The following is a 26,412-nucleotide window of genomic DNA, read 5'->3' as shown; positions in this document are numbered from 1 at the left end:
GTAACTTAAAAATGCTCATCTCTTATAGCAAATACAGTAAGCAAAGAAAAACCGCAAACGACCTGGGCACTGTAGAATACCAAAGAATGGGCAAGGAAGCACAGACTCAAGCATGCCACTAATGAAGCATTTGCAGAGTCACAAAATGTCACAGATGAGCCACGCAGCAGCTGACCTGATAGGTGGAATTAGTTGGCAAGTGCTGCAGTAACTGAGCGATTGTGTAATTTCTTATACTAGCCAACTTAGCCTGATGTCTCCTTAATCGAATGAGAAGCAATGTTAGCTCTTCAGGCTGCAGGTATTTAGACACATTGTAAAGAGGAAATTAGCAGTCTTCAGGGAGAGGAACTATAATTACATTTTTCACCTCAGTGCCCAGAAAGCAGTTACTTGACATGATTAAGCAATTATTTAATTAACTCTGCATTTGGTCAAACAAACATAATAAAACTTGAATCCTGTAATAACAGAAAGCTCACCCCTGCTCACGTTGCAGATAAAGGCAAAAATCCTATAGGCTTTACTGGGTTAAGTTCTCATTCTAGTTATTTATGCTTTAACTGCTAAAGTTAAGATTAAAGCCTTTGGATTCCAAAACCTGGCTGCAGTAGTGGGAGGACAGGAGAGGAGCCGTGCTCTGCACTTACCGACTTGCCGTGCAGGCTGGGCGCGCTCACCGTGTGTGTCATGTAGCCCATGGCAGGCATGGAGCGCCGATCCAGGTGGGTGGAGCTCTGCAAGGATCCACAGCCACAAGGTAAGGGTTGTGCCAAGTGCCAGCTGTGGCAAATTCACTCTGCAGCTCTGCCACAGGTTTTCTATTTGAATTCTAGTGTGCTTAGATCAGGGTAACGCTCACTGGCCAGTCCCATCCTTTGATGATTAAAAACTTATGAATGAACAAATACAAATTCAGCACCTGTGATGCTGGGTAGAGCAGTGGATTGTGGCAGCATGAGATGCTTCATGAGGACGTGCATTGTAGCTTTCAGAAAATTTTTTAAAAGTTCATCAAGTTCCCCCTCAACACAATGTCTCCCAGAAAAAGGTTTGTTTGGATGATGCCCTCCCACAGCAGGCTTGTACTGCACACAGTAACAACTGTGAATGCTCTCCTTTAGCCAGGGAACATGAAGCTACTGACATGACTGACACCTTGTGGCAATGGCTTCCATCAATACCAAGGGGTTTTTTTAAATAATCATCTTTGATCTGCCCCTTTCTGCTTACAATAAGAAAGCCTACTGCACACTCATTCTTTCATCTTTCTCTTAAAGCCAAAGTTCTATGGGTTCTTCAAGGCAAAATTAATGCCTCAGTCATTTTTATTCCCATCTCTGAATTTCACTGAATTTGCCTCACCTGCCTTGTTGGGTTTTTTTTTAAGTGCAACTGGATGGAATTTAATAAAGCAGTACAGGGAGCGTGCAGTATCACGGATTAATGCAGACACATTTAAAAGTAGAATGATGCGTAGAAAAACATGAACATTTTTCTCTACAAACTTTCTCAGAAGTTCCACAGAGAAGTTTTCATTATGAGAAATCATGTTTCCCAACACTGGTAAAGCCAAGATGCCATGGAAAGAGTTTAAAATGTATGAAGTTCCATTGCACAGAAAAGGAAAAGACTGCTGTACACGCCTTTGTAAGGATGTAATGCTCCTTCAACTGACACGTGGAGAAACCAATGTGTGGTATAATATAATCAAGAGTTAAAAATATTAATTTCCAGTTCAGCAAATCACTAGACTATTTCACCCTCTGACAGAATATTATAAATCTATAAATGCTGAAAGACACCCAACAGCTACACCACATATACACTAGAAAAAATCTAAACTGTCCATGAAGCTGCAGCCTAAAGTCATGGTCCTAAACTCACCCTGGGTATCTGGATTTACAAAGTCTCTCCCTTTGCAAATATCTTCCCTTATGAGAGCCCATGGCTGAGGTTGGAGATTTAAGTGAATACAGAGGATTTCAATACCAATTATTCCAAATCTACCAAGACAAATCAGTCCTTCATTGATTCCACACAAATTTCCCCAAATTCCTTAGGCAAGGAGAGCATTTAGAGTACTGAACAGGGAAACCTATAGGAAAGAGGGTACAGAAGTCTCTAGAAAAAACTCTCATACTGAAACTACTCAGAAAGGTGAAGCTTCAGACCAACACGATTTGAATTTGGTTAGCCCACTGATAAAGACTCTGCCATGGACCTAAAATATTAATATATGTAATAATAATAATATGCATTTTACCATAACTAAAACCAGACTCAGCTGTATGACTAACTACAATAGCAAAACATGTAGAGAAAGCAGGCACAGCAAACACAAAGCTACGAGCAAAAATAAATAATCAAGAAAGATTCCATCCTGCTGAATTTCATATTCTTGCCTTCATATTCTCTACATTAAGATACTACCATCTGTATACTTTATACATGTAAGATATGCCTTCCTGTTTTTATTAAAATTATTCCATACCTATGTGATGTGGCAACAATTTTCCTTTCCTAACCAGCAAAAGTTATTAAATCTGATCAGAATGCCAAGAGCTTGAGGAGAAAATTATTCCTTGTATTAGCTTTTACAACTCACATGATCTTTCACACACAGAGGAAGGATGCAATGAACCACAACTAAATAAACCCCCCATGTGTGACACCACGTGTAGAATGGTTTGGGATCAGTTAAACGGATACCAACCTTGACAGCACGATTCCGAATCTTCCTGGGGGATCCAGCCAGAGGAACATCCACAGACTCTCTCTCATCAGATGGTTTAACCGTGAGCCTTTCTGCAGGAGTATGTGGCCTCCGTGGGAGAAAGTTTTTTGGAGGTCCAGGCGGAGGAATGTCAGACGGAGAGGGCGGAACAGATATGGACCGCGGAACATCTAATGAGCTTTTTGACTTAGCACGGTCCATGAAGTCTGAGGAACCCGCATAAAGTGGGGCCGTGGGGCTGCCGTGTTTGAACTGCTGCCTCTGCTGCCACTCATACAGCTGCCAAACAGTTCCATCCTTGTTTGCCTTCCTCTCCTCCTGGGACATCTTCAAGTGGCTGACGCGATCCTGTGCGTATTTGTAGTCGCTCGGCAGATTGCGGCTTGGTGGTGGTGAGCTCCCTGAAGGCTGCCTGGTATTCTTTGGCAAAGTGTGATAGTTCTCAGGAAAAGGAGGATTGGGACCCTGACGTGTAAGAGTCTGATCTGAAGCAAGGCTGTTAAAAAAAAAAGGGAAGAAAATTTTAGCACACACTGATGAGTGGGAGTGACTGATAAAAAACCACCTCTAATGACACAAGCAGAGGAGCTACAAGACATATAACAGACATTTTAACAGAATTTACAGAAATATTAACAAAGCAATATTAATGTCATCTATCCTGCTCACAAACGCTACACTGCAGAAATACAGGGTTTAAATTTAGTGCTTAACCTAGGATGAACTACTAGAAATAAACTTAAGGAAAAGCAGTATTATGTACTTGAATTAAAAAGAAAGTCAAGAACATGAAGAACGGAATTATTTTCATGTTTATCTAGTGAGTCTGTAAACTAAAATATTCCTCTTCACAGAAAGTGTGCTCACCACTAGGTGGTGCAGTTTACGAAAACAAATGCACGCTCAATATAAATATCTTTAAAAGCAAGAAGAACTCTCACCAATCCCAGAATATCTCAGATAGTTTTTGTTCATGTGAACGAAGCAAAAAGAAAGAAAATGGTAAGAAACTGCTCGAAGTCTGCAGGTCTGTATGATTATTTTCACCTAAAAATAGTGAAACTACTACTGGTTCTACTGATTCGAGCAACATGAGACTTTTTACAACAAAGGTCATTGACAAATTAGAATATAAAAAGAAGTATTACATCCTGGCTTTAGTACTGGACCCATAAAATACTTAAGCTCTACAAACTAGATATTTTAGTAGGTAGTGTTAAGACAGAATTGGCAAAAGTTTTGACAAAGCCTAGTTCGCTCCCTCTCCTCCTTTGACAACAAAATCTTTCTGTAGCCTGCCTGTCTAATTTCTGATTCTTCCATCAAATATCTGGAGGTTTTGTACTTGGAGTCATGTTCCCATTGATTCAGAATCTCCAAAGAGAAAACAATTCTGGCTAGGCTTGCTACAAAGCATCAACACCAAAGAAACCAAAATTAAAAAAAAACAACCCAGCACAAAAACCACACAAACAAAGACACTCCAAGCATCTTTTCTTCACTCCACTCAATAAGTTCCACTCTGCATGAGAGGGAGACCTCATGGTTTCGAAATTGCAGGAATTCCACATGGAAAAAAAAGGCGAGGATGGAAAAGAACATCTTTGTTCAGCATCCAAGAATAACTGAAGCAAGGAGGAATGAATTGCTACCAGCTCAGTAGTTGCCACCATCCTTTTTTACTTGCAGGGTTTGACACTGTTGGACTACCCTGAAACATGGATAATCTCAAGAGGATACAAAATTGCTCAGGCCAGCAAAAAGAATAATTGCCTGCATTGCCTGGAGGGTTATAAATCTGTGAAGGCTCTGCTCTCTCATACCACAAAATCTTGATATTACCTTGAATTTCAGAATGAAGGTTAAAGCAGGCAGGTAGTATGAACACAGGCAACTCAAAGATTAGCATACAGTGGTCATGGAACCTCTCTTAATTCTCCAATTCATTGCATTATGTGCACTTTGAATGTCCTGTACTTTGCTGCCAAACAAGAAAACATGTGGTAGAAAGTTGGTAGAAATGTATTTCCTCTAGATAGCAATAAGAATCAAGAATGCTTGGAGCAGATAATGCTTCAAAAGGACATCTGAGGCAGGCATGAAACTAAGATTGCTTTGGTGATTTCTCAGTGGAAAAACAGGGAAGGGGGACTTGACCACTCCCATATCCCAATTTAGTGAAGACCTCATGAAGGCCTAAGCAAACTACCAGATGTTGCAAACCACCTGTGTGTGATTATTGTCTAACTGGACATTAAAAGGCAGAATATTGAGATCAGCTGGAATTGGTGGCAGTCAAGGAAGCCACCAGGGCTGGCAGCTTTAGGAGCAAAACTAACCTGAAAACAAAGACAACATGAGTTTTGCTGGGGCAAGGGAAGCCATGCCTTCCTTCTAGAAAAAGATGAGGTTTTTTGAGAAGAACTAAAAACAGTTATTTTGAAAGCAGTACGTGGAGCAGCTGATATGAGCCACTTTCATGCAATACTTCAGCCTTCTATAAAAAGAGAACAAAGTTGAATGTGGATAACATTGCACAGGAAAGTCACATTCAGAGCTGAACTTTGGAGGCAACTGCCTACATGCAGGCATATTGTGTTTTCTCAGTATCTGAAGCAGGGAGAAACCTCAAGCTGAGATGACAGGCTTTAAGCTGGTGGCATCTCTACCACACAAGGTTTGAGATGCTTGAGAGATAATTTGCATCATATAAAAATAGGTCTGAGACGACACACAAACTTCTAGGTAAAGAACCATGTCCCAAATGGCTCAAATTAGTCCACAATGGACTATTGCTTTCTTGGAGGTTAAAAGTGAGCAAAAGCAGCTGTTCTTGAGAATCTCCCTCATTTGAATGATGAGGTATAGAGAAGATAAAAAGGAAAGCAGACATTAAAGAGTGCATAAATGGCCTGATCCCTTATTATATGACCATTGGCCATGAAAACTTTCAGGGACTTTAATGGGAAGCAATCACACAAGAAGATATTGTAAAAAGAGAAGAAAGATGTTCAAAAGACAACAAGTACTATTATTAGAAACACTGTGCCCATTCATGGGAATGCACAGAAGTTAACAAAGACAAGTAATGTTCCTTCCTTAAGCAAATCAGGAAGGCACAGCAAGTTCTGCATAACATGAAAGGTTTTAACACTATTTGCAAGGAAGGAAGTATCTCAACATGACTGCATCTAGTGAGGAAATATTAAGCTTAGTTGGATTTATATAGTTCTAAAATGCAAGTAAACTCTTAGAAACAGCAAATTATTTATAATTTATATGTAATATATAAGTTTATATGGGCACTGGAACCAAATAAAAACCCAATGAGTCTCCAAAGCAACAGCTAACATCTACAACTCAGCATACAGAGTGTTTCATTAAAAAGGGAAGTAAAACATCTATTTGAAAGGTCTGAAGATCTATATAAAAGGTGCCATTCCTACAAGCAGTCACATGAACCACCTCAGTATTTGTGTGAACCCTTCAGCTGAAAGGCTTTTCTTGTCATAAGCAACTTACTGTACGCACCTGAGCCAGGAAACAAATAAAAACTGTACTCACTCTGTGTTCAAGAACTACCCAGCCCTCTGAATCCACAGAGGTTCTCTATTTGTAACATTTCAGCTGCAATATCAATCAACATGGAGCTTTAAAAAATTAAGTGCTCTACTACTGCCTTCTAAAATCAAAACAAAAAGTCAATCAAATTATCAACTCTAGCTTAAATTTCTACACCATGCAATTAGGAAGATATTTGACAACTAACATTCCACTTCTATCCATCATTTAACAACACTGCAGAAACTCAGCAGTGTTTCTAAGGCTAAGAGAAGGTGCCATTTAAAAGATGAGTCTGTTAATCTCTGGGAAGGTAACATGCAATTTATCCTGAATGCAGAGAATATGATGGCATTTGTCAGGAAAAGGCAAAGAAAACAAGGTCAACTGAGCCAAAATAGCCATTTTTAGAGATACGTATATGCAGATATAGAGCTATATCTAGAAATAGATACACACAGACATACATACATACATACATCTATCTTTATTTTCACTGAATATTTAGCAGCTCCAGCTGGTTTCTTCTAGAACAAAGCCTGGCACCTGCAACAACACTATCTTAACCCCGCACCTAAAACACACCCCTAAAGTTAACTTACTGGAAAGAGTAATTTGGAAGAAAACCATGCTTATTTAGTCATTAGTCAATCCTGCCACTGCCAGGATTTCTGATGCAAAAAACATCAACAGAAGCTTTTTAAGCATTAGCTCATTAGCTTGATTGGTTTCTGTATTATTTCAGGGAAATCAATGTGTGTAATAAGAACTAACTTACCAAGTACATTTTTTCATTAAACTCTCATTCTTTTGGGAAGTCCTGATTGATATCCAAGTAAAAAAGTATGGAAGTTAATTGACTCTAGCAGTTCAAAAGAATATTAAATAACATAAAAAAAGCAAGAAAGCTTCTTCAAGGGTAATTTCAACAATAAAAGAGTAGAAGAATGGACTTCCACACAAAAATAGGAAGCCTTAAACATCTTACTGGCTCCAACTGACAAATATTAGCTTAAAAAATAAGTTTTAAAAATTCCCAAAATGTTTTCTCCATCCTAAAAACCACATGCCAATATCTCGTTTGTTTATACTATAATTAGATTTGAGCAGATTTATAAAACACTAATTCAGTAGAATACGCATATTGGACAAATCCTCACAAGCAGCATCGAGCCCAACTGTTTTTCCTGCCACTTGACACAAGGGGACATTCTGAGCAGACACACATATTCATCACTTCAGTTCTCCAACTGGTACTTAATCTGACTTGGAAAGCAAAACAAATATGAGATTTTCAAACTACAAAAGCATTCCAGTGTGCATTTCACCTATTGGTACTATTAATGTAATTTTCAGGGACTGAAAATGGAAAAGAGAATCCCAGAGACCATCCTAGGATGTCTTCATTAACTACATGAATATATGAAGACTTTCAATATGTGATACAGACGCTGTGACTCTGAGTGCAGTGATCTGACACAGAGCAGTGAATGCGTCTTTGGAACAGGAATAGAAGAAAGAAGGAAAGTAATGAGCATAATACTTCAAAAGGACATCTTCCTTATGTTTTGAAGTGGAAAACAATTACCTGTAACTTATATTGTGTAATTGTTTACGAATAAGAGGTAACCGAGGGTTGCACTTCACGTTCTGGCTCTTCAAAATTTAAGCAAATTTTAAGAAGTTTTAAGCTTCCACAGTGATTAAAAGAAGGAAAATAAAATAGCATGCTAATCTCACTTATTCTATTTGCAATACTGTGACAACATTAAAGAGATTTGATTAGCAAATCCCATATTGGCTTTCCCAGGAGATAAATGCCTGAAAAATACCATACTGCACCGAAGGAAAAAGTAAGTCTTCTTACATATTGTCTCTATAATCTATTGTTCAGATTTGCACTACAGGTATTACTAACACACATTTTCCTTTAATTTAAGAAAATGCCACTTAGCCATCTATTTAAAGACTATTACTAACCTTTTTGTATCTCCTTTCTGGACTTTTACCCAGTGCTCCACTTGAGCCATGTTACTTTTCCTTTGAAACTGCTTATCTGGATTTGTTCTGGGAACAAACCCTCTTTTATACGAGCCAGTGCCATTCTGCTCCACCAGGCCAGCACCCACACTCAGTGAACTAGGGAGAGTTCCATTCTTCTCAGCTGGCTGAGCTACTTGGGACCAGGATGCATTCCTCAAGTCTGGAAATAATGAATCAGCTTCAGTCACCACACGCTTAGCCTTTCCCTTTTTGGTTTCCAGAGTTTCTTTTCTGTGGATGTAACGCTCCTCCTCCTCCTTTTCTCTTCTCATCTCTTCCCGCTTATCATACCCCAGCATTTCACCTGATTTCTGATAACTTCCTTTTGTGTCTGTGATCTCTGCCCTCACACACTCTTTGCAGGCATCCACATGATTGACCTGGGGAACAGCCTGCTGATCCACTTTTTCAGTTTCCCTGAAAAGAAAACAGGTGTCAGTAACAAACACTGTTTAATTGAGAAAAGTTGGTGTGGTCTCTTTTACAAAGGATACCCACAAAATCACTATCTGCAGACTGTGATAAATTACTAATAAACACTAAATATGCTCAGCAAAACTCAATTGCTATCCCAGTTAGCCAAAAGTTACCTTTATTGTGCTGTCAAGGAAGCAGAAATTACTTCTATACATCTCTAAAAATGACTGAAAATACTAGTATTGTACAAAAGAAGTGTTCAATATTACATAATGTACAAAAAAGCTTTAAATTAAAAAAATCTTCCTGTCCCAAGAAGCACTGAAAGCCAAAAACTGAAATTAAGCTGCCAACTGCTCATGCAAAATATAAAAAAAGTCTCTCATATTTTTGTAGATGTCTCAGGGACCACTCACTTCTGGCCAAGAGAACAGGGCAGTATCTACATTTAAGTCAGTACTATTGCCCAGGGAATTTCTATTGGGGAGCTACTCCTGAAGAAAAAATTGCTCCATGCTGCAGTGCACACTGGTTTACTTAGTTACCTTATTGACTAAATAATACCAGAAATCTTGATATTCAACTTGAACACACTATAAAATGTCTGAGGATTCTGAAAGTTTCACATTGCTTTTGACATATAACATACTTCATTTGCAATCATTTGCAATTTTCTTCATCTCCTTATAACAATAACCTTCTCAGCAACTTCTGTTCTCACAAAATGCAATGGGTTCTCACTATCTCAGGGTGGCACCCCATCTCTGAAACTAAGTTCAGCTTCTTAAAAGCTTTACGGAAAGTAAATTTTGAGTAAGTGCCATGACAATATTGTTTTCACTTCAGTCTAATTAGAAAAGAATAGTCTGTTTAGGAGTAAGGACATTGGATCAATACTTCTAATGTGCCAGACTTCCCCAATTTTTCTTTCAATTATTCCTGTCCTTAGAAAGAAGATAAAGAAAGAGGTACCAGATTGTTTATTGAAATTTAAATTAAATCTAAAAAGTCTTAACACAATATCATATTGAATGCAAAGCTCTGGAAGAGACACTGATCCCTTCATTATATCTGAGTGGCCAGAAGAAAGCAGTGTGAGATACCCAGAGAAATGCACCCTAACATTTCAACCCTCACAACCCACAGTGGCTAAAGCAGGGCTGTCTCACACAGCAGTGCTCCTTCTCATGGAGGAGCAGGGAAACAATCACATTCCAAAGCCAAAACATCAAGAAGGCTACATCAATTTTAAGAAAAGGAAAAAACGTGGAAGCGCGTTTTGGCACAGCTGAATTTGTTCATTATCAGTTCATACCTGCATAAATTAGTTGATATCCATTAACTCTATGCACTTATAATTTACCTGTCTTTAGCACTCTTTCCCCTTAACAGCACTTCAATCCTAATTCTAAACACTCATTTGAAACAACTCATAAAATTTCTTTTCTTTCTCTTTTACTTCTCTCCCCCAAAGGCAGCCAATGGGCTGTGGCAGATGTATTAACTTGCCCACAGAAACTGGAACTTTTTACTTGAAATTCCCTAAAGTATTATCTACAGAGAGAAATTAATCATGGTCACTAAATGTGGCCACACAACTTGCATGCATACAGAGATACTGAACACCAGGTTTCCTTAATTAATACCAGTTAATTATTTTGCAACAGAATAAATTAAAAATAATTAGAGAGAAATTAAATTTAAAATAAAGATAAATAAATTTAAAACAATTAAAAATAATTATTTAAAATATGAAAGAGTTTTATATATGTGTCTCCAAACAGCAGTGTCAGATACCACCATGGATGCGATTTATGGAAGATATTAAGTTTTTGTAAGAGGGTAAGGGTTTTTTTTTATGTAAGATATTAATTTTTTTTTTTAAAGCTTCTGAGTGGAACTTGCCTCTTCAGTGAGGAGCGTGTCTGCATGAGAGCAGCCTGGTTCATAGCCCGGATCCAGGCATTCATGTCCTCCTGGGTGTCTGCACTGAAGTAGTACGTCCTCATCCCTGTGTGCTCTGCCTGAGAGCCAATGACAGAATTCTTGTTATAAATATATGCCCTCATACCTGTGTGAACAGCCTGGAAGAAAAAAGAAGTAAAAGTCAGACAGCTCTTACATCTTTTCCTCCCAAAAATTAACTTAAAAACAACTTTTCCTTGTCTGTTTCTTGAATTTGGGGTGAATTATCACGCTGCTACATTGGGCTCTAAGTGCAGTAAACTCAAAAGGCACTCCAAGTTTTACTGAAATTCTTCTGCGTCTTTCTGGCATTATTAAGCTGAAAATCCAGTGCTTCTCATTTTCACAGTGGCAAATTTCAGCTTTTCTTTTTCTTTTAATTGATACATTTCATTTGCCACAAATACTATACTAAACAAATTGAAGAAATCCCTATACTGAAAAAATTTAAGGAATTCTCAATGAGATGTGCATCAGCAAGTCAATTTTCCCAACTAATTTAATAAAGAAATTTATTCAGACAAAACATAGACAAAAATCTTATCTTTTAAGCAAATAAACTGCTAATTTAAGAATTGATTACAATGCATGTTAGGATCTTTTGGTTAAAGTGTGCACTTGAACATGTATTAGCTGCAAAGTCACAAGACTTAATGATAAAAGTTAGTAATACTGATGGAATTATCACAGCACATAAAACACTGGCAATTATCTCTGCACACTAAAATTCTCCATGAAATTCCACTGCAAACCAGAGGTACCAGGCAATTTCTCTATAAATATATTCAATATTCAAATGGATCCAATATGGAATACCTTTGTAACTCTAGGCTAGTTGAATTTAATAAAATCTCATCCATATTTGTATTAGCAATAGTATAAAGATTAGAAAATCATGTAAGCCCTGCAATACTTCAGATTAGCAGGGAGATACTCATCTCTTTACTTGCCAAAAAAATTGAAGGTGGTATACTCTGCTTGAAAGCTCTTGTAATGCTATTAAAATGAAATCAGTAATTAAAACTTACTTTTATAAAACTAAGCCTGCTATCACACACAAAAACTAATAGCATTAAATACTGCTGAGATGGGGTTTTTTTAAGAGAAAAAAGAATTTTATCAAATTTTTCATTTGGCTACATCTGTTTCTAAAGGGTAAACGTGCTCTGTAAAGCCTGCCTAAATAAATGGTCTTTTTCTATTGATGATATCCTCTCCCCCTTGTTATTCTAAAGCAAATTTAAAAAGAATTATCATAGAGACAATCATAGATGGCTTCAGAAATACAATAGTCTTGACAAAACCCAGGCTATTTAATGCAATGCAGCCCTTCCTAAACATTATAACTTCACTTGTTTACCAAGAATTTCCCAAATTACCATGACCTTACAGACTTGTATCAACAACTTCAAAGAGCAAAATATGTGCTTGCTATTACAGTGCTTTTAAGCAAGTTCTGTGCAGAATTTCCTCCCTTCCCCTGGCAGGCTGTTCCCCTGAATGTGTGAAACGTGGCCTTTCCCTTCTGTGCCTCAAGCAAGGAAGTCTGAGCTTGTTTTGAAAACTGGAGACTGAAGTAGAACAGCCAGCTAGAAAAAGGAGGAGGAGGAGGAGAAGGAAGAGAAGGAAAAGGTTACGTAAAGAAGTCAAGACTCTCTCCTGCTCAGAAGAGTCTGCACTTCCCAACAACATTGGCCAAAAAGGGAATACAAGGTGGTTTCTCCTCAATTCTCACCATTAGCTGCCCCCCTGAACACAGGAAAACAGGACTTACATATATTAAACAACAGCTCTGATCAATCACATATTTAGAAATCAAAGGACTTTATTCGTGTTTCCCTGGTTCTCTGGTGTTATTATCTCTGGTCTTTTTATCTCCATTTTCAGAACACAAGAATGCTCAAAGCAAATATTATTTGGAGCATTAATTCATTATAATTTACAGTTACCATCCAGTGTATGAAGAGACCAAAAACTGGCAGATCCAGATATAAAGGAAAAGGGTGACTTAAATGTGAGACCTCATGACTACAGAGTTCCTTCACGGAGCAGGTTGATCCCACAGAAGGTGTTAAAATTCAGAAGTGAATCAATTCCTGCAGCAAAGCAGACTATGTATGTCCCACTGCAGATGATGCAGTAGGACCCAACTATTCACTGCTTTTGTACTTGCTTAAAAAAACCCAGAATTTTAGGGAACTACCTGCGGAGACTGCATAGCCCACCAAGAAATGGATTTAACAGATGTCTTAACTGACCTGTATGCCCTGATCAACATAACCCACTTGTGTTTTAGCTTTCTCTGTGAACACAGCTGCAAGCACTGCCTAAGAGGCTGCAGGTGAAAACAGTATCAAAATGCAAACTGTGCTGCACCACTCTCTCTTGAGAGACTGAAGCTCTCACAGCCACAAACATTCCCAGCTTCAGAAGGGACAGTGGAGATGGTGTGCGATTACCAACAAATACAATATCCTGAATTTCACGATATATAACTCTGGTTAAGGGAAAATTCAAATTTATTTCAGTTATTTATTAGTAGTGTGTTTTAAATGCAAGAAAGCCACTTTGTGCCAACATCCTGTAGCTGTCCCTGCTGGCAGACAGAAGCTAGCAGGCCTTTTGGGTTTGGGATTTTTTTTTTTAAAGCCAAAGCTATTAGGATGGCTACAGCATACTAAAAAGCCTAGAACACAGCACATGCTCACATGTACACCATACACACAACAGGGAAAAAATAATATTGGTACCTATTCATGCATTCAGAGGCCTTAATGTGGATAGATTGAGAAGAAAAGCAGTCTCTCTCCCATAGTGCACAGTAGGAGAAATGGACAGTAAACCCCAAGAGCATATCAACAGAACAAGACAAGGACAAAAAAAAATAAAACAAGTTAAAATCATTTAAAAATTCATGTAAAAAAACCCAAACAAACAAAAAAAACCCCTTAATAACAGACTGTACTAAAAGTAACCAATGCCTACAGCTGTTGTGTGCACCTCCGCTTGTTCAAAATACCTGAGAGAGAAAAGCCACCATTCACAGAACAAAGGGATAACTAAAGGAACCGTTTTCTAATAACTGTAATCTTGCCAAGTTAGCTCTGTCAATGACCTATAATGGACAAAAAATTCTTCCTTCCCCTGAATTTTGATATTTACTACCTTTTCTGAGCAAAATTGAAATAATACTCTGAACCTTTGTACAAACTCAATAACAGCCCACTACACCCTAACTCATCTTTCACCCTTAAATAATATTGAGCTTTTTGAGGATTTCTAGAAGCTTGAACCCTCCCCTCTTCCAAATTCCCAAACAGCACCTCTCAAATTTACAACCCTTGGCATTTCTTCTTCTGACTCCCCAGACCCAGAATAATAAGGGAGCCCCCTAAGCGAGCAACACTGACTCAGAGAACATAAAGGAACAAACTACGGCAAATTATTTTTTTTTTTTAGGAAAACCACCAAGATCAAAGAAACAGGAAGTTCATCCTGGTCTCAGTGGTCTAAGCAATGAACAAATAATTCCATTACTAAGACCAATTAAAAATAATTTTCCTTATTTGAGGACAACAAGGCTTCTAAAGAGACTGTGAGGACATGAACCTCCATAAACTGATACTATTCCTGTCCAAAATTATTGTATTACTGCAAAGTACAGTCATTTCTCAGTTAATCACAAGTATTTCCAGCTATATATGAATGCTCTGCAAGCCTTTTCACATTAAAATCTAAACAATGAATTTGTGCTCACTCATATTGGTACCAATGAAAAACTATTCTTTTAAAATGTAGCTATTAGCCTTACTAAATATCTTTAGGATGCGAGCTGCTGAACTAAAAATGCAGTAAGGACCCTGAGTTCCAGGCTCATACACAGCTTAGTGACAGTGGCTTCCAGCTAGTCACAGCACTTTGCTTGGCACAAGTAGAGAAGACTCAGAAAAGAGTCAAGACTCAAAAATTGTATCAAAATAAAGACCTAAAAGCACAGTTTCTAAACCAAAGAAATTAAATGCACATACTGATATATTTCAAAGTAGGGGTTTGATTGATTTCAAAAGCCTACAGGCTGTTCTGCAGGCCTGTAATTGTTAAACAGCCAAAGAGACAAAAACTTAAGCTGGACCTCAGAGGGTGATGAAAGGAAAAGGATTTTGAGAACACCTACAGCACACGTTTTAACACTTTGAAGGGTTTAACACAGACCCAGTGAGCATGTGCTTCACAAGCCTCCTTCTAACCAAATCATATGCAAAAAGCACCCATGTATTTTGCTTAGCAAATTTCCTTCCTCTAGTTTTGCAAACAAAAGAGTTGAATTTTTTCCAGTTTTGCTATTTCCCTAGCTTCCAAACTCACTCCTACTTCAAATGGGAGACAATCCTTCTGTTGTAAGAGAAGATTTACAACAACCTCAGTGAAGAGCAGACTAAATGGAAGAAATGCCATAGCATGTACTCCCACTCATTCAGGTCTTCAGTGCAAAAAAAGTCTTATCTTTATTTTGGACTTAATCTGCTTGTGTGTTCTATTTCTGGCTGTGCTACACTGCGAGACACAATGTCCAGCTGGGCTCTGGGTCTGGAGGTGTTCTGAAGAGAGGAGATAAAGGCAATGGCTGCTGAGTGATGGATGCCAGCACGGGGTGTCCTGCTGTGGGGAGCCCACAGTCAGCTCTGCAACCACTGAACATCAGTGCTGGACAGGGTCTGTGCCACAGGAACTGCACAAAATCCTCCTGCTGCCCTTGGAGCTGGGTCTGAATAAAATCACACTGCAGCACCCAGCCTGCAGTCCATCATCAAACACCTAAAGCAGAGTTACAACTGGCCTGACAAACTGATGCATGAAATGTTGATTTTTTTTTACAGAGTTTTCTAGCATAAACATTCTTTTGCTATCAACACCCTATTTCTATCTATATCAATAGATATAGATAGACCCTGTGTGGAAAGTCTCATGTATTTCCAGAAAAAGTCTCAGATTAAATACCTGGTAGAGCTCATGCAGGTATGATATCCTGAAAGGAACAGGAGAAGTCGGCATTTGCTTCTGGAAAGGTTTAACCATGACCAAACCATGGATTCCACTCCCCTTGCCCAGTGGGGACTTAAGAGAGTGTGTAAACACCATTTGAATAAAATAAAAAGCAGGGAACCCTAGAAAAGCACATTGAGCTCCCCTCTTTCAGTACATGCTTCCTCCTAGGAAAAGGCTCTAGAAAAGGAGGGCTTTATGAATCACACTCAGTAAATACTGGAGGTGGAATGTTTTTCTTAAACAAAAATTGCTTTGTAGTTTTATCCTGATAACTGATGCTCAATGCATTTGAAAAAGTACAATAAACATTTCCACAAAGTGCACCAGGTCTTTTTTAAACACATTTACCAAGTTAATATTTGCTTAAAAAATTTCAAACCACTATCCACTTGAAAACAGAACTGAAAGTAAAAAAGGCAGTCTCAACTTTAAAACACCTCAAAAAAAATCAAAATCCAAGAGAAAGTCACATGTTCTTCATAATTTCAGCACAGAAAATATTTAAACAGAGATTCCTTCTAGATCTCCTAAAGTATGCCTGATCAAAACCTGATTTGTAAATTAATTTAAAGTGCATAGCTGATTTGCTTGATAGAAAAACAAGTTCTGCTCTGACTTTAAATCTGCCACAGGCATGGAAGTTTCTCAACTTTGCCTAAGTGCTGTAGTTTGGACAATCACTTGGAGTCAGGTTTTGGCACTGTCAAGAAATATGTTTTATTTCATACCTGTGGGCTTTTATAATGAAGACTAGAACTGCAAATTATATACTTATATTTATTTTTAGAAAAAGAAAAACCCCAAAACCACCCATAAGCTATATCAAACAAGAGTACTTGCTCCTTTTAAAAATTCCATATCATTTTGGATGACAAAGTGCTGTCATAGTCTACCTGTGAGATCTGAGTCGATTTTTTTCTTTTTAAAAAAACCACAACAAAACCAAACAGACATCAGTCCATTATGAGATCAAGTATTCTATTACAAAGTAAATAAGACAACTTTTCTTTCAATTTGTACACAGTACTGGAACAACTTGTCAATACTAATTTCTGATTTTAGAAACAGGCTCTTTACTCAGGGACACTTCATTAAGCTGTAAGGACACTTACAGAGTAACAGATGTGAATGTCAATTCATAAACAAAAAAAAATGCTATGTCATATTTGAACAGGCAGTCAATAAACCTGTCTGCTTTTAAAAGCTAGTAACAAGTAAAACAGGAAAACAGATGGTGTTCTTGTTTACAACAGCAGCTTTTCTAATGCAAATAAATGTGATTAGCTGATAAGCTTTGGAAATGTACCTTAAAAGAAAATTTGCGATTGATACGATCTTCAGGTCCAACTGGAGATATGACATAACTGGGCAATGGGATGCTCCCCAGAACAGACTCCTCTCTGCTGTCTGTGGAATAAAGAAATAGAATTTAATTCCCTACCCTGTTCAGTGGGCTAACAATATTTTCTCCTTTATGGACACAGAGAAAATAGGCATTAAGCAGAAACAACAGTGGCTCAGACTGAACATAAGGAAAAGCATTTTCCCAAGGACGGAGCAGCAGGGGCACAGGCCAAGGGAGAAGCTGTGCCATCTCCATCCTTGGAGCTTTTCAGTGCCTGACTTGACTAAAGCCTGAGCAACCTGGGCTGACTCCTTTCCTGACCCTGCTTTCACCAGCCACTTCCTCAAGTCCCTTCTGACACAAATTCACTTATGATTCAACACCAATAATACATGCAGAAAAATGTTTTAAAGAATAAAAGTTTGGAGTTTGTTTTCCTAATCAGATTGAGTTTTTACTGAGCTTTTTTTCTTTTTTTTCTTAGGGAGGGTGAGGGTTGGGTGCTCCTTTTTAGCTTCAGCCAGAAGAATACACTTGAAGTATAAAGCTTATTGTGCCAAATGAGCAGTGACAGGCTGCAAAACATGATGGACCTTCCATTTAGCACTGTACATGCAGGCTAATGGCTATAATTAGGAAACCTCTCTTACTGCTGGCTCCAAGGGATCGACAGCAGAAATGCAGCATCTAGAAATATTAATTTCAAGTCTGATATTCTGTAATGCTTTTCAAAAATTGTAGTACATGAAAACTTGAAAAGAACCTTACCTAATACCTAGTTTGGTCTAAGATCACATCTAACCTTTCTCTTTTTTTGGCAGAATTACTGGATTCAGAAGTTCTCAGTCTTACTTTGTCCCTTAGATTAAAACTGAACCAATGCCATGATCTGGCCATAGCACATTCTTAAAAAACTCAGATGTCCAAGTGCAAGCAAGTAGGTACAGAGATGGGATAAATCTTATTTATTCCAGTCAGATGTTCTGCAAAGTAAACTGCGTCACTCACCAAACATAAATGATGTGAAAAAATATCATACAGCATCCTTTGCTTCCCCTACTCTGGCCTAGAATTTGCTGTGCATTTAAGATGTCTGGCCAAGCAATTGTTTCACTGTTCATCTCAGAACAACTAACTTTATCTGAAGAGCTCAGTTAGTTCATGCATTCACCATGATTTGTACAGGTGAACTATTCAGACTAACCCAAAACAGCCAATATTTACTCACCTTTGTAGTAAAACAAACAAAAATCAGCAAGCACAAACCATCGTCTCTTCCATAACCGCATTCCAGAGCTATCCTGAAATGCAAGAAATGTGGTACATTTTTCATTTAAGGAAAGTTAACAGGCACAGTGTTGATCCAATGAGCAGTTTACCAGAAGCTTACCTAAACATGATTGCTAAGTGCAAAACAAATGGTTTCCATCTCAGCAAAATATTGTGTACTAAGAAAGAGGCAAAACATCCAGCTATAAAGTAATGAGGGCAGAATAGTCAAACTGCTAATTTTCATTAAGTAATTAAACCCTCATCCCTAACAGCATTCAGATTAACCTTGTACACAACCAGTGCTTATTTTATCTGCTCAGATTTATCTGCAATAAGGAAACCAAGTGTGTTTCTGGATGGCACAAACTCCAACAAAGATTGCCTGCAGACTAAATGAAAATCACTACACAGCTGTGAAGTATGACCTCACATTTCAGGCAATGATATCCTATAATTCAATCACCATATGTTACCCATGCCTAAAATGTAATTTAATCAAATATTCCTTAGGAAATAAAACAGGATGCATAATGTGCAAATTTTAATGAAGTATAATATAATATGCCTATGGAGATATATATAGATATATATATAACCTTGTCAGAATGAGGATTATTTGCATTGAAATTAATTTCTGAAGCTTTTAAAATTGCCAGACTATAACCTAGGCAAGTACAACTTGTTCAGCTCGGGTAGGCTTCAATGGGACCAGCAGGACAAAAAGCACCTTCAGATTTTAAGGGTTTACAAGCAAGGTTAGGGGACAGAAGGAAATAGGATATACAATATTGCCCTAGCTATTTCCCTCCTCCTTTCTGCAATCAAATTATCTATGGAAGGACTTTCTTCCCTTCCCTTTTTCATGCCACAAGGCTGGCAACACATACTGTGTCCGAGTTCTCATTCTGTCCTGAGAACTAATGGACTTGGGTAGTGGATGTCAACAGAGCTGAGAGTGGAGCACAGCAGAATTACAGCTCTCCACCCAGGAGGAAGCAGACAGCTGTCAGCTATTTCACTTTCATGTAAAACCATAATTGTAAGCCTCAGATTTCAGCCTTCTCCTGCCCACCCCTAAATCTAGCTGCTGGATCTCTGTGATAATCCGGTAGGCACGAGCTGCGAAATGAGAAGCAGGGGAATTATTCTCATATAACAAACAGCTTTATTTACTTATTACACCCGAAGATGTGTTTCTGTCAGCTTAAGAGTTCAAGACACAGCAGCTGTAGAATTCTGTTCATTGAATGAAATTCTACAATCCAGTCTTTGCTGGCTACATGTCCCCATTTCCCATCATTTTCTCCCTCCTGCTTCTGGAGAGCAAAAAGGCATAGGGACTGGAATTAAGCCTTTGATCAGGGTAGAAGGGCATAACCAAGTAGATAGAATAAGGCCTTCACAGCCAGCCTCAGGCTGACTGTGTTCTGAGGGAATCAAAGATCAGCCTGACACTGAGCCAGCAGGACAAACCAGGGAAAATAACCACATTTAGATAACAAAGTTACAGCCTCAACACTGAGCTAAAATGGTGACTTCCATTTATCAGTTTCCTCTTCTGAATCAAAGCCATTTGTAAACCTTGGGTTTCACACTTGCCAAGCACAAATTCCTGATTACGGAAGTCTGTGGAAGTACCCAGCACTGCCCTGTGCCACCAACACTGGAGCTTCTGCTTTCCCAGGTCCTTGGAAGCACTGGCTCCTCCTTGATGCTTGCACTGAATACATGAACAGAACCAGGTGATCAGATGCATACCTGTTTGTGCAGCCAGCCTCTTACTATCACAGGGACATTGGGATTCCTCCTGATGGCTTGTTCCCTCTTTCCAAAGCTGTGAACTTTGCTTCCAGTCTTCACAACCTGGAAAGTATAACGGAGCAATGGTTTCTAAACTGTACTGAGACTCATTTCATATTACAAATACTCTCACTGCAATAACATACTTCATTACACAGCAACAAAGTACTCATGGCATTTTCAAGGGCAAGTAAACAGGCAATGATATTTACAACAGAGCAAAGTCAATCCTCCACCCTCATCAGGATGGTGTGCCAGCTCCTGCTGAAGAGCAGCAGCGCTGCTGTGTCAAGTCAGAAGTTGGAACTGTGCAAATTTTAGTGTGCTTGGAAAGAATATTTGAGAGCTGCATGCAAGTCTGTGGAAAATATTGCACAAGTCTCTACACAGGACTTTAGGCAGATGAATCTTACTCTTGCTCTTCTTTGTTTGGCTTTTTGGGGGGGGGTTCAGGGGGTCTTTTTGGTGGATTTTACTTTTTCCTTCCTGTTTAAATTCAAACAACATTGATAGCTTAATAAAATGCTTGGACTCTGGCCCTGCAAACAAAAAGAGAAGACAGTGAGGCTACCAGGGAAGACACCCACACAGCAGCCAGTGGAAATCACAAGGCCTAGGAAATTATCTGTGTCTTACTGAAACCTCAGTTTTGACCCACATGGACAAAACTATTTCAAAAACAAACACGCAAAGCCCATCCATGTGTGAAAAAGCACACATCACTCAGTGAGTAATTTCCTGTTCTTTTCCAGCCTCAGCCCAGTTTGCTCTCCAAGTGCTTCAGGACAGACTACCCTTACAGTTGCTGCCGAGTTCTTCAAGAAAAGAGCTGTCCAAATTCTTTCCTACAGTGTCTCTCTTTTTAATCTCTGAGCTTGTCAGGGTACAGATGCTCTGCAGGCAAACAGCAGCTCTGGAAACAAGTATATTCATCACACACAAGGGATAACATCAGAAGAATATCTCACTGTACTGTTCCTGCCAGGCAGGCAACATCTGGACTCGAAGATTGCTGTCTATAATGTAAATAATCCTAGAAGAATATTGTAACTTTAAATGGATTCTGTTGATTGATTGATAAAGGCCAGACTTTACCAACCTGCACTAAATTTCCTGTCTTAATGAAGAGTTGGCTAAAACCAGTATGAAAAAATGCACTTCTTTTTTGGTGCTACAGCATATGAAGCAGTGAGGCAGATTTAACAGGAGCGAGGAGCAGGATTTCCCCAGCAGTGCCACCTCCCCAGACAGCTCAGTAGGAGCCTGCACAAGGCCCAGCAGCACCCAGGGCACCACAGAAATCCCACACTTGTGCACCTGTCCAGGGCTGCTGGCACAAGCCCAGCAGAGCAGGCTGTACAAGAGGATTCTGAGGAGGTGCCCCTGCCATCCAGCCAGCAAAAGCCAGTTCACAGCAGAAGCCAGGTCAGGATGGAATCACCAAATCTCCCAGGCTGTGTCTCTGTGCTAAGGCACTGAGCCAACAGGCTGCAGAGCACTGGCTTTGGGCAAACACAGCCATATAAGGGCTTTGGTTAAGAAAAATAAGAAGTAAACAAGACAGTTGAGTTTTCAAAAATTGCCGCCAAATGTTAAGATGCAACAGCAACATTAAAAGGGTGATGAAAAATAATGAGGCCCAAATTTGTTAAAGCTCTGAAAGCCAAAAATCTACTTTTATTTTGTTTTTACTTTATCTGTACTTTGTAGCTGAACATAAATCAATTTACAAAATGTACAGAATTTAGTTTCCTAATCTTTCTCTCATGTAGACCTTCGGAAGGGTGAAGGAACTGAGGAGCAGCTGAAGTGCAGCTGATCTAGCCTTAGAGCAGCATTTAAATTTGGGGTTTTTTTAAAATCAGATATTTTAATCAAGCACTTTCTCTGATATTAATAATTTAAAAATGCAGACCACAATGTAGAAAAATCATCCTTGGACTTGGTCAAAGGACCAAATAATTTCTAAGGCACAGGAGTAGGAAAATTTGTCCAAAGGCTGTGTATTACATGTCAATCCGATACCCATAATGGAAACAAAATTATCATTTTATGGTGCTTTATGTAATTAAAATTCTCCTATAATCTTCAGTATTGATGATCTCATTCTGCTCTGGAATAAAACAAAGCATAACAGATACTTAATCACACCTTGTTTCCACTGGCTAGACTAAGAAATTGGTTTAAAAGAAAAGGTGTATTTATTTTTATTATTTCTCTGCACTGCAGTAGTGTGTTCCTAACTTGAATTCTTCTGATACCATTGTCAGGAGTTTAAAAATGCAGGTCAGCACAGCTGTCTGTATCACTGAAGACACAAAAGTCACTTTTGACTTCAGTACATTTGTTATGCTGACTTGCTTGTGAATGACTGCTGAGTTTTTGCAACAAAACTCAAAAATGTCAAAAGCCAAAATTTTCAAATCCCTTTCCATCACTGCCTCATCTTCTTGCTTACAGCTGCTTGTAGATGAAAATTGTTATGCAATTTTTTTCTTTCTTTTAAACAGGACTAACAAAAAAAGTACAGACAGACTTTTTAAAATAGTAAACAGGAAGACTGTATTTTGGTCAAAATATGCAAATATATATGCATCATAAAACATGGAACTTTCAACCTAGAAGGAATTTTTAAAAAGTCAATCCATAAAAAGCCACCTGTTTAAGTCATAAACTCTAAGTCAAAAAATCTCATTGTTTCAGTTAGAAACTTATGGATCCTTTCAGAATCTCTAAAAAAATGAGACATAATCCTTATTTTTCAGAAAGAAAAAACTGAAACTCTGCAAAAATCACCAGATTTTGAGCATTCACATGCAGTGGCTGTGAACTAGACCCCGTGTTGCACTCCAGCTCCAGACAGCCCCAGAGCTGGCACATCACATTCCTGTCACTGCTGCTTGCTCCTGCTGCCAGACACCTTCTTCACTTGGATTCCTCACCAGTTTACCTCAGGAAAACACCAGCAGCTAACAGTGTCACCAACAATTCAATGACTTGTGTTAGGCAGAACCCATCCAAAACATGCTCTCAAAGTGCAGATAGTAAATACATTCCCTACAGTCCTTTCATTTTTGACTTGGCCAAGGCCCTGTGTGGCACAGTAACATTTACAAACTTCCATTCACACCACATGTTTCAATAGACTAAATTCCACATGTGCCTTGCTGAAAAACTGAAACAGACCCTTATTCCTCCATAACCTTGAATATTAATCAATATGAATGGCTTTTTAATATGGTTAATCATGTAATTGAATTGGCTATGAACAAGATCTTTGGGACAGAGAATAATTGCAGTTTATCAAAATGCCCTTTTGCTTTTCATTCCCTCAAGCCCATGCTCCTCAAATGTCAAAGAGCAGGATAGACTGCATTGCTGTCAAGTCTTTAGATGACTTACACAGACAGTTCCTGCATCAAAATACTGGCCCCAAATGTGCACAGCTCTATAGAAAAAAAGTCTGAACTTGGCCAGGATTCCAACACTATGCATACACCATTCTGTGATGGCACTTGCAAGACCAAATTTTAGAAACATTAAAAAAAAAATATTAGCCATGGCTAAGTAGAGAACATGAACATGTCTCTGGCTTCATGATTGTGCTTCATGTCTGCATCTGAGAACGCACTCTTTGAAAGAATGATTAGGAATTCAGGGAAGGAAACATTTAGAAGTAGATGGAAGGACCTTAAAATCTCTTCTCAACCTCCCAAAAGTCAATCTCAAAGTGGAGGACACAGGTTATTTCACAGCCTTTTTTCTCACAGCTAGTTCACTTGAAATAACTTTTGTGTTAGACTGTGAAGGAATTCAACAGTAATGAACTTTACAAAACAAGGGAAGTGATTTCAAGTCTGTTAACACATGCAATGATGAAACATTGTAGGAATATGTAGGAAAGATGTTGTTTCATCTTAATTAAAGACCCAAAGTAGAATAGATCTTCTAATAACAAACTTGGTGAAGAAGCAAAGTGCTGGCAAACCCTCTGTGAGAGCTTTATTCTAAGTCTAAAGTTAAAAAATCCACACCTGGGAGCCTGCCAGAAGCATGCACAGCCACCCTTAGAATGGACTGCAAACAGAATAGAGAGAGAGACCAAAACCAGACCAACCAAAGCCTTGGGAGGTGGTTCTGGATATTCCCTGAGCTGTGACAAAAAAAGCATCACCCTCCTGCTCAGCTGTGTGGTTCTGACACGCCCAGTGAATGAGCCCCCAGCATGTGGGTGGCCTGGGAGTGGAATCCAGTCCCCATTTTTGGTCTCTGCTGGATCAGTGCAAGCAGGGGACAGAGGGCAGCAGCAGGAGCAGGGCTCAGAGGATGCACACTTTCTGGTAGAAGTGTGATCCTGGCCAAGTTAAAGCCAACTGTGCCACTGCAGAATTCCCCAGCTCAAAGCACCCTATCAGGTCCCCAGTAAGTTTTTGCTGGTTTAAAAAGGGAAAAAATGAGCTTTCTGCCTCTAATGCAGGCTTTAAAAACTCAGAGTAAGGAGGATAAATATGGTAAAAACAAATTCTGACATACTTTGGTAAATTCAACTCTTCAAATATCAAAAAGAAGTGTTTCAACTAATTCAAGCAATCTACTAAGCTGACTGCAGTGATAACTTCATCTAGCACTTGAAAGATAAATGTATTCTTGAGATACAATACATTATAACCTTTGCATTGGTTCAATAACTTACACATTTTAAGTTTTAAAAAATAATTTTTCAAAAATTAATTTTCAGCTTCTCATGAAATCTATAATTTCCTATACTCAAGCACATCAAAAAATTAGATGCGTAGTAAAAGATTTTAAGTATTCCAACTAAACAAAATATCTTTGCAATCAATTCGGTGAAGTCCTTTCTTAAACTCAGTTACATAAAAGGCTGCTCACTTTAGCATTTAAAAGAAAACCAACTGAGAAGCTTAAGAACTGCAGTCAAAGTTAAGAAAATTATCTCTGCTAATTCTTTCAATATTGCTCTACCCCTTTTTATCCACCCACTACCATTCTCACTGTTCTGTAATTTATTGTAAGGTTAAAGAAGTATTAAAATAGATGGTGACACTTCAAGTACCGCACTTCATTATACTTTGTTCAATAATGGACACAGGTCCTTTGTCAGTGACAAGGAATGGACTTTTCTATTATTACACATTATGTGTGTGAACTTGGTGCCTGCACTGCTTGTAAGGGCAGAAAGGATTTAATTGTTACTAGGAGGAGGAAAGGCAGTAAGATTTCATGAAAAAGTAAGAACTGCAAAATCTTGGTATCATGCATCATATCTGGCCATATACACTGAACTACTAAAACACTTGCTGAAATACTAATATTCCATATATTTACTTCCACTTGTAACACTCAAACTTTCTATGTCCCAATAATCATAATGTAAGAAGTCACCATTCAATGCTGCCACGTGTCTATACAGTGCTGTCAAAAGGTTTGTGTCTGGGTAGAAGATATTACCTCTTCTCCAAGGTCTTACTAGACTTCTAGCTAAATCCACAGCCCTACTGAAATCAGCATAAGAACACTGGATTTAAAATCTGTGAGGTTGTGATCAACAAGCTGAAAAAAATAAATATTTTCCTTTACCTTAGAGCCAGGTTTTGCATCAACAGCAGACGTGGTTACTGCAGTGGACGTTTCACTGACCATGCTTGAAGGCCTTTGGTTTATTTGTTGGTTGGACATAGATGAATTCTGTCTAGAAAGCAAACAAAACCAGATCATATAAAGCACATTGTTTCAAACATTGAGTGTGGCCTTTTTATGTTTAAAATTCACAGTGTGCAAATGAATGACAAGTTAGTCAAATATTTCCTGTGCACCTGCAAGTTCCTTTGCACCACTCCTGTCATTTAGATTTCAGGTCTTTCTCAAGTAGTGACATCTGATCATGGGTATTTGTCTATGCATCAGGAGGGAGAAACCTGCCAAATTGTCTGCAAACCCAAGAGAGAATCAAGATCTAACAAGGAGTGAAGGAAGAGAGAAGATAAGGCCAATGCAATGAAACCAAACTGCCCAATTTAGAGAATTGGCCAAACCTGTGAAAGAGCCAGTACTGGGGAGAAAAGGACAGGAATCAGCACTTGGCAATAACAGGCTTTTAATTTAAAATCAAATTGAGCCTTGATTGCTGTTAGATCTTTCACTAACTTAATGCTGTATCTTTGAATCTGCCCAAAATATGATTCATAGCACAATATGAATTATTAAA

General features: G+C 38.5%; 1 protein-coding gene across 12 annotated transcripts in view; it reads right to left on the bottom strand.

Moving 5' to 3' along the window:
* The window catches only part of PLEKHA7 (pleckstrin homology domain containing A7), a 151,570-nt gene that overhangs the window by 34,416 nt on the left and 90,742 nt on the right, over positions 1–26,412 (bottom strand). For 8 of the 12 annotated variants that reach the window (XM_026793101.2, XM_026793105.2, XM_014266742.3 and 5 more), the window contains 9 exons: positions 25,785–25,896; positions 20,145–20,249; positions 18,343–18,415; positions 17,076–17,176; positions 10,664–10,842; positions 8,279–8,758; positions 2,717–3,233; positions 651–737; positions 176–295 (listed from right to left, as the gene is read on the bottom strand). In XM_026793101.2, the coding sequence (XP_026648902.2) occupies positions 176–295; positions 651–737; positions 2,717–3,233; positions 8,279–8,758; positions 10,664–10,842; positions 17,076–17,176; positions 18,343–18,415; positions 20,145–20,249; positions 25,785–25,896 (1,774 nt within the window). Of the gene's footprint in view, positions 1–175; positions 296–650; positions 738–2,716; positions 3,234–8,278; positions 8,759–10,663; positions 10,843–13,473; positions 16,076–17,075; positions 17,177–18,342; positions 18,416–20,144; positions 20,250–25,784; positions 25,897–26,412 lie in introns of those variants that run through there. The other 4 variants (XM_026793106.2, XM_026793108.2, XM_026793103.2 and 1 more) reach the window with 3 other exon arrangements.

Source organism: Zonotrichia albicollis, chromosome 6 (assembly GCF_047830755.1).
Source record: "Zonotrichia albicollis isolate bZonAlb1 chromosome 6, bZonAlb1.hap1, whole genome shotgun sequence".
NCBI lineage: Eukaryota > Metazoa > Chordata > Aves > Passeriformes > Passerellidae > Zonotrichia > Zonotrichia albicollis.
The sequence above is the reverse complement of the archived record's forward strand: the minus strand, read 5'-3'. Positions and strand labels throughout refer to the sequence as shown.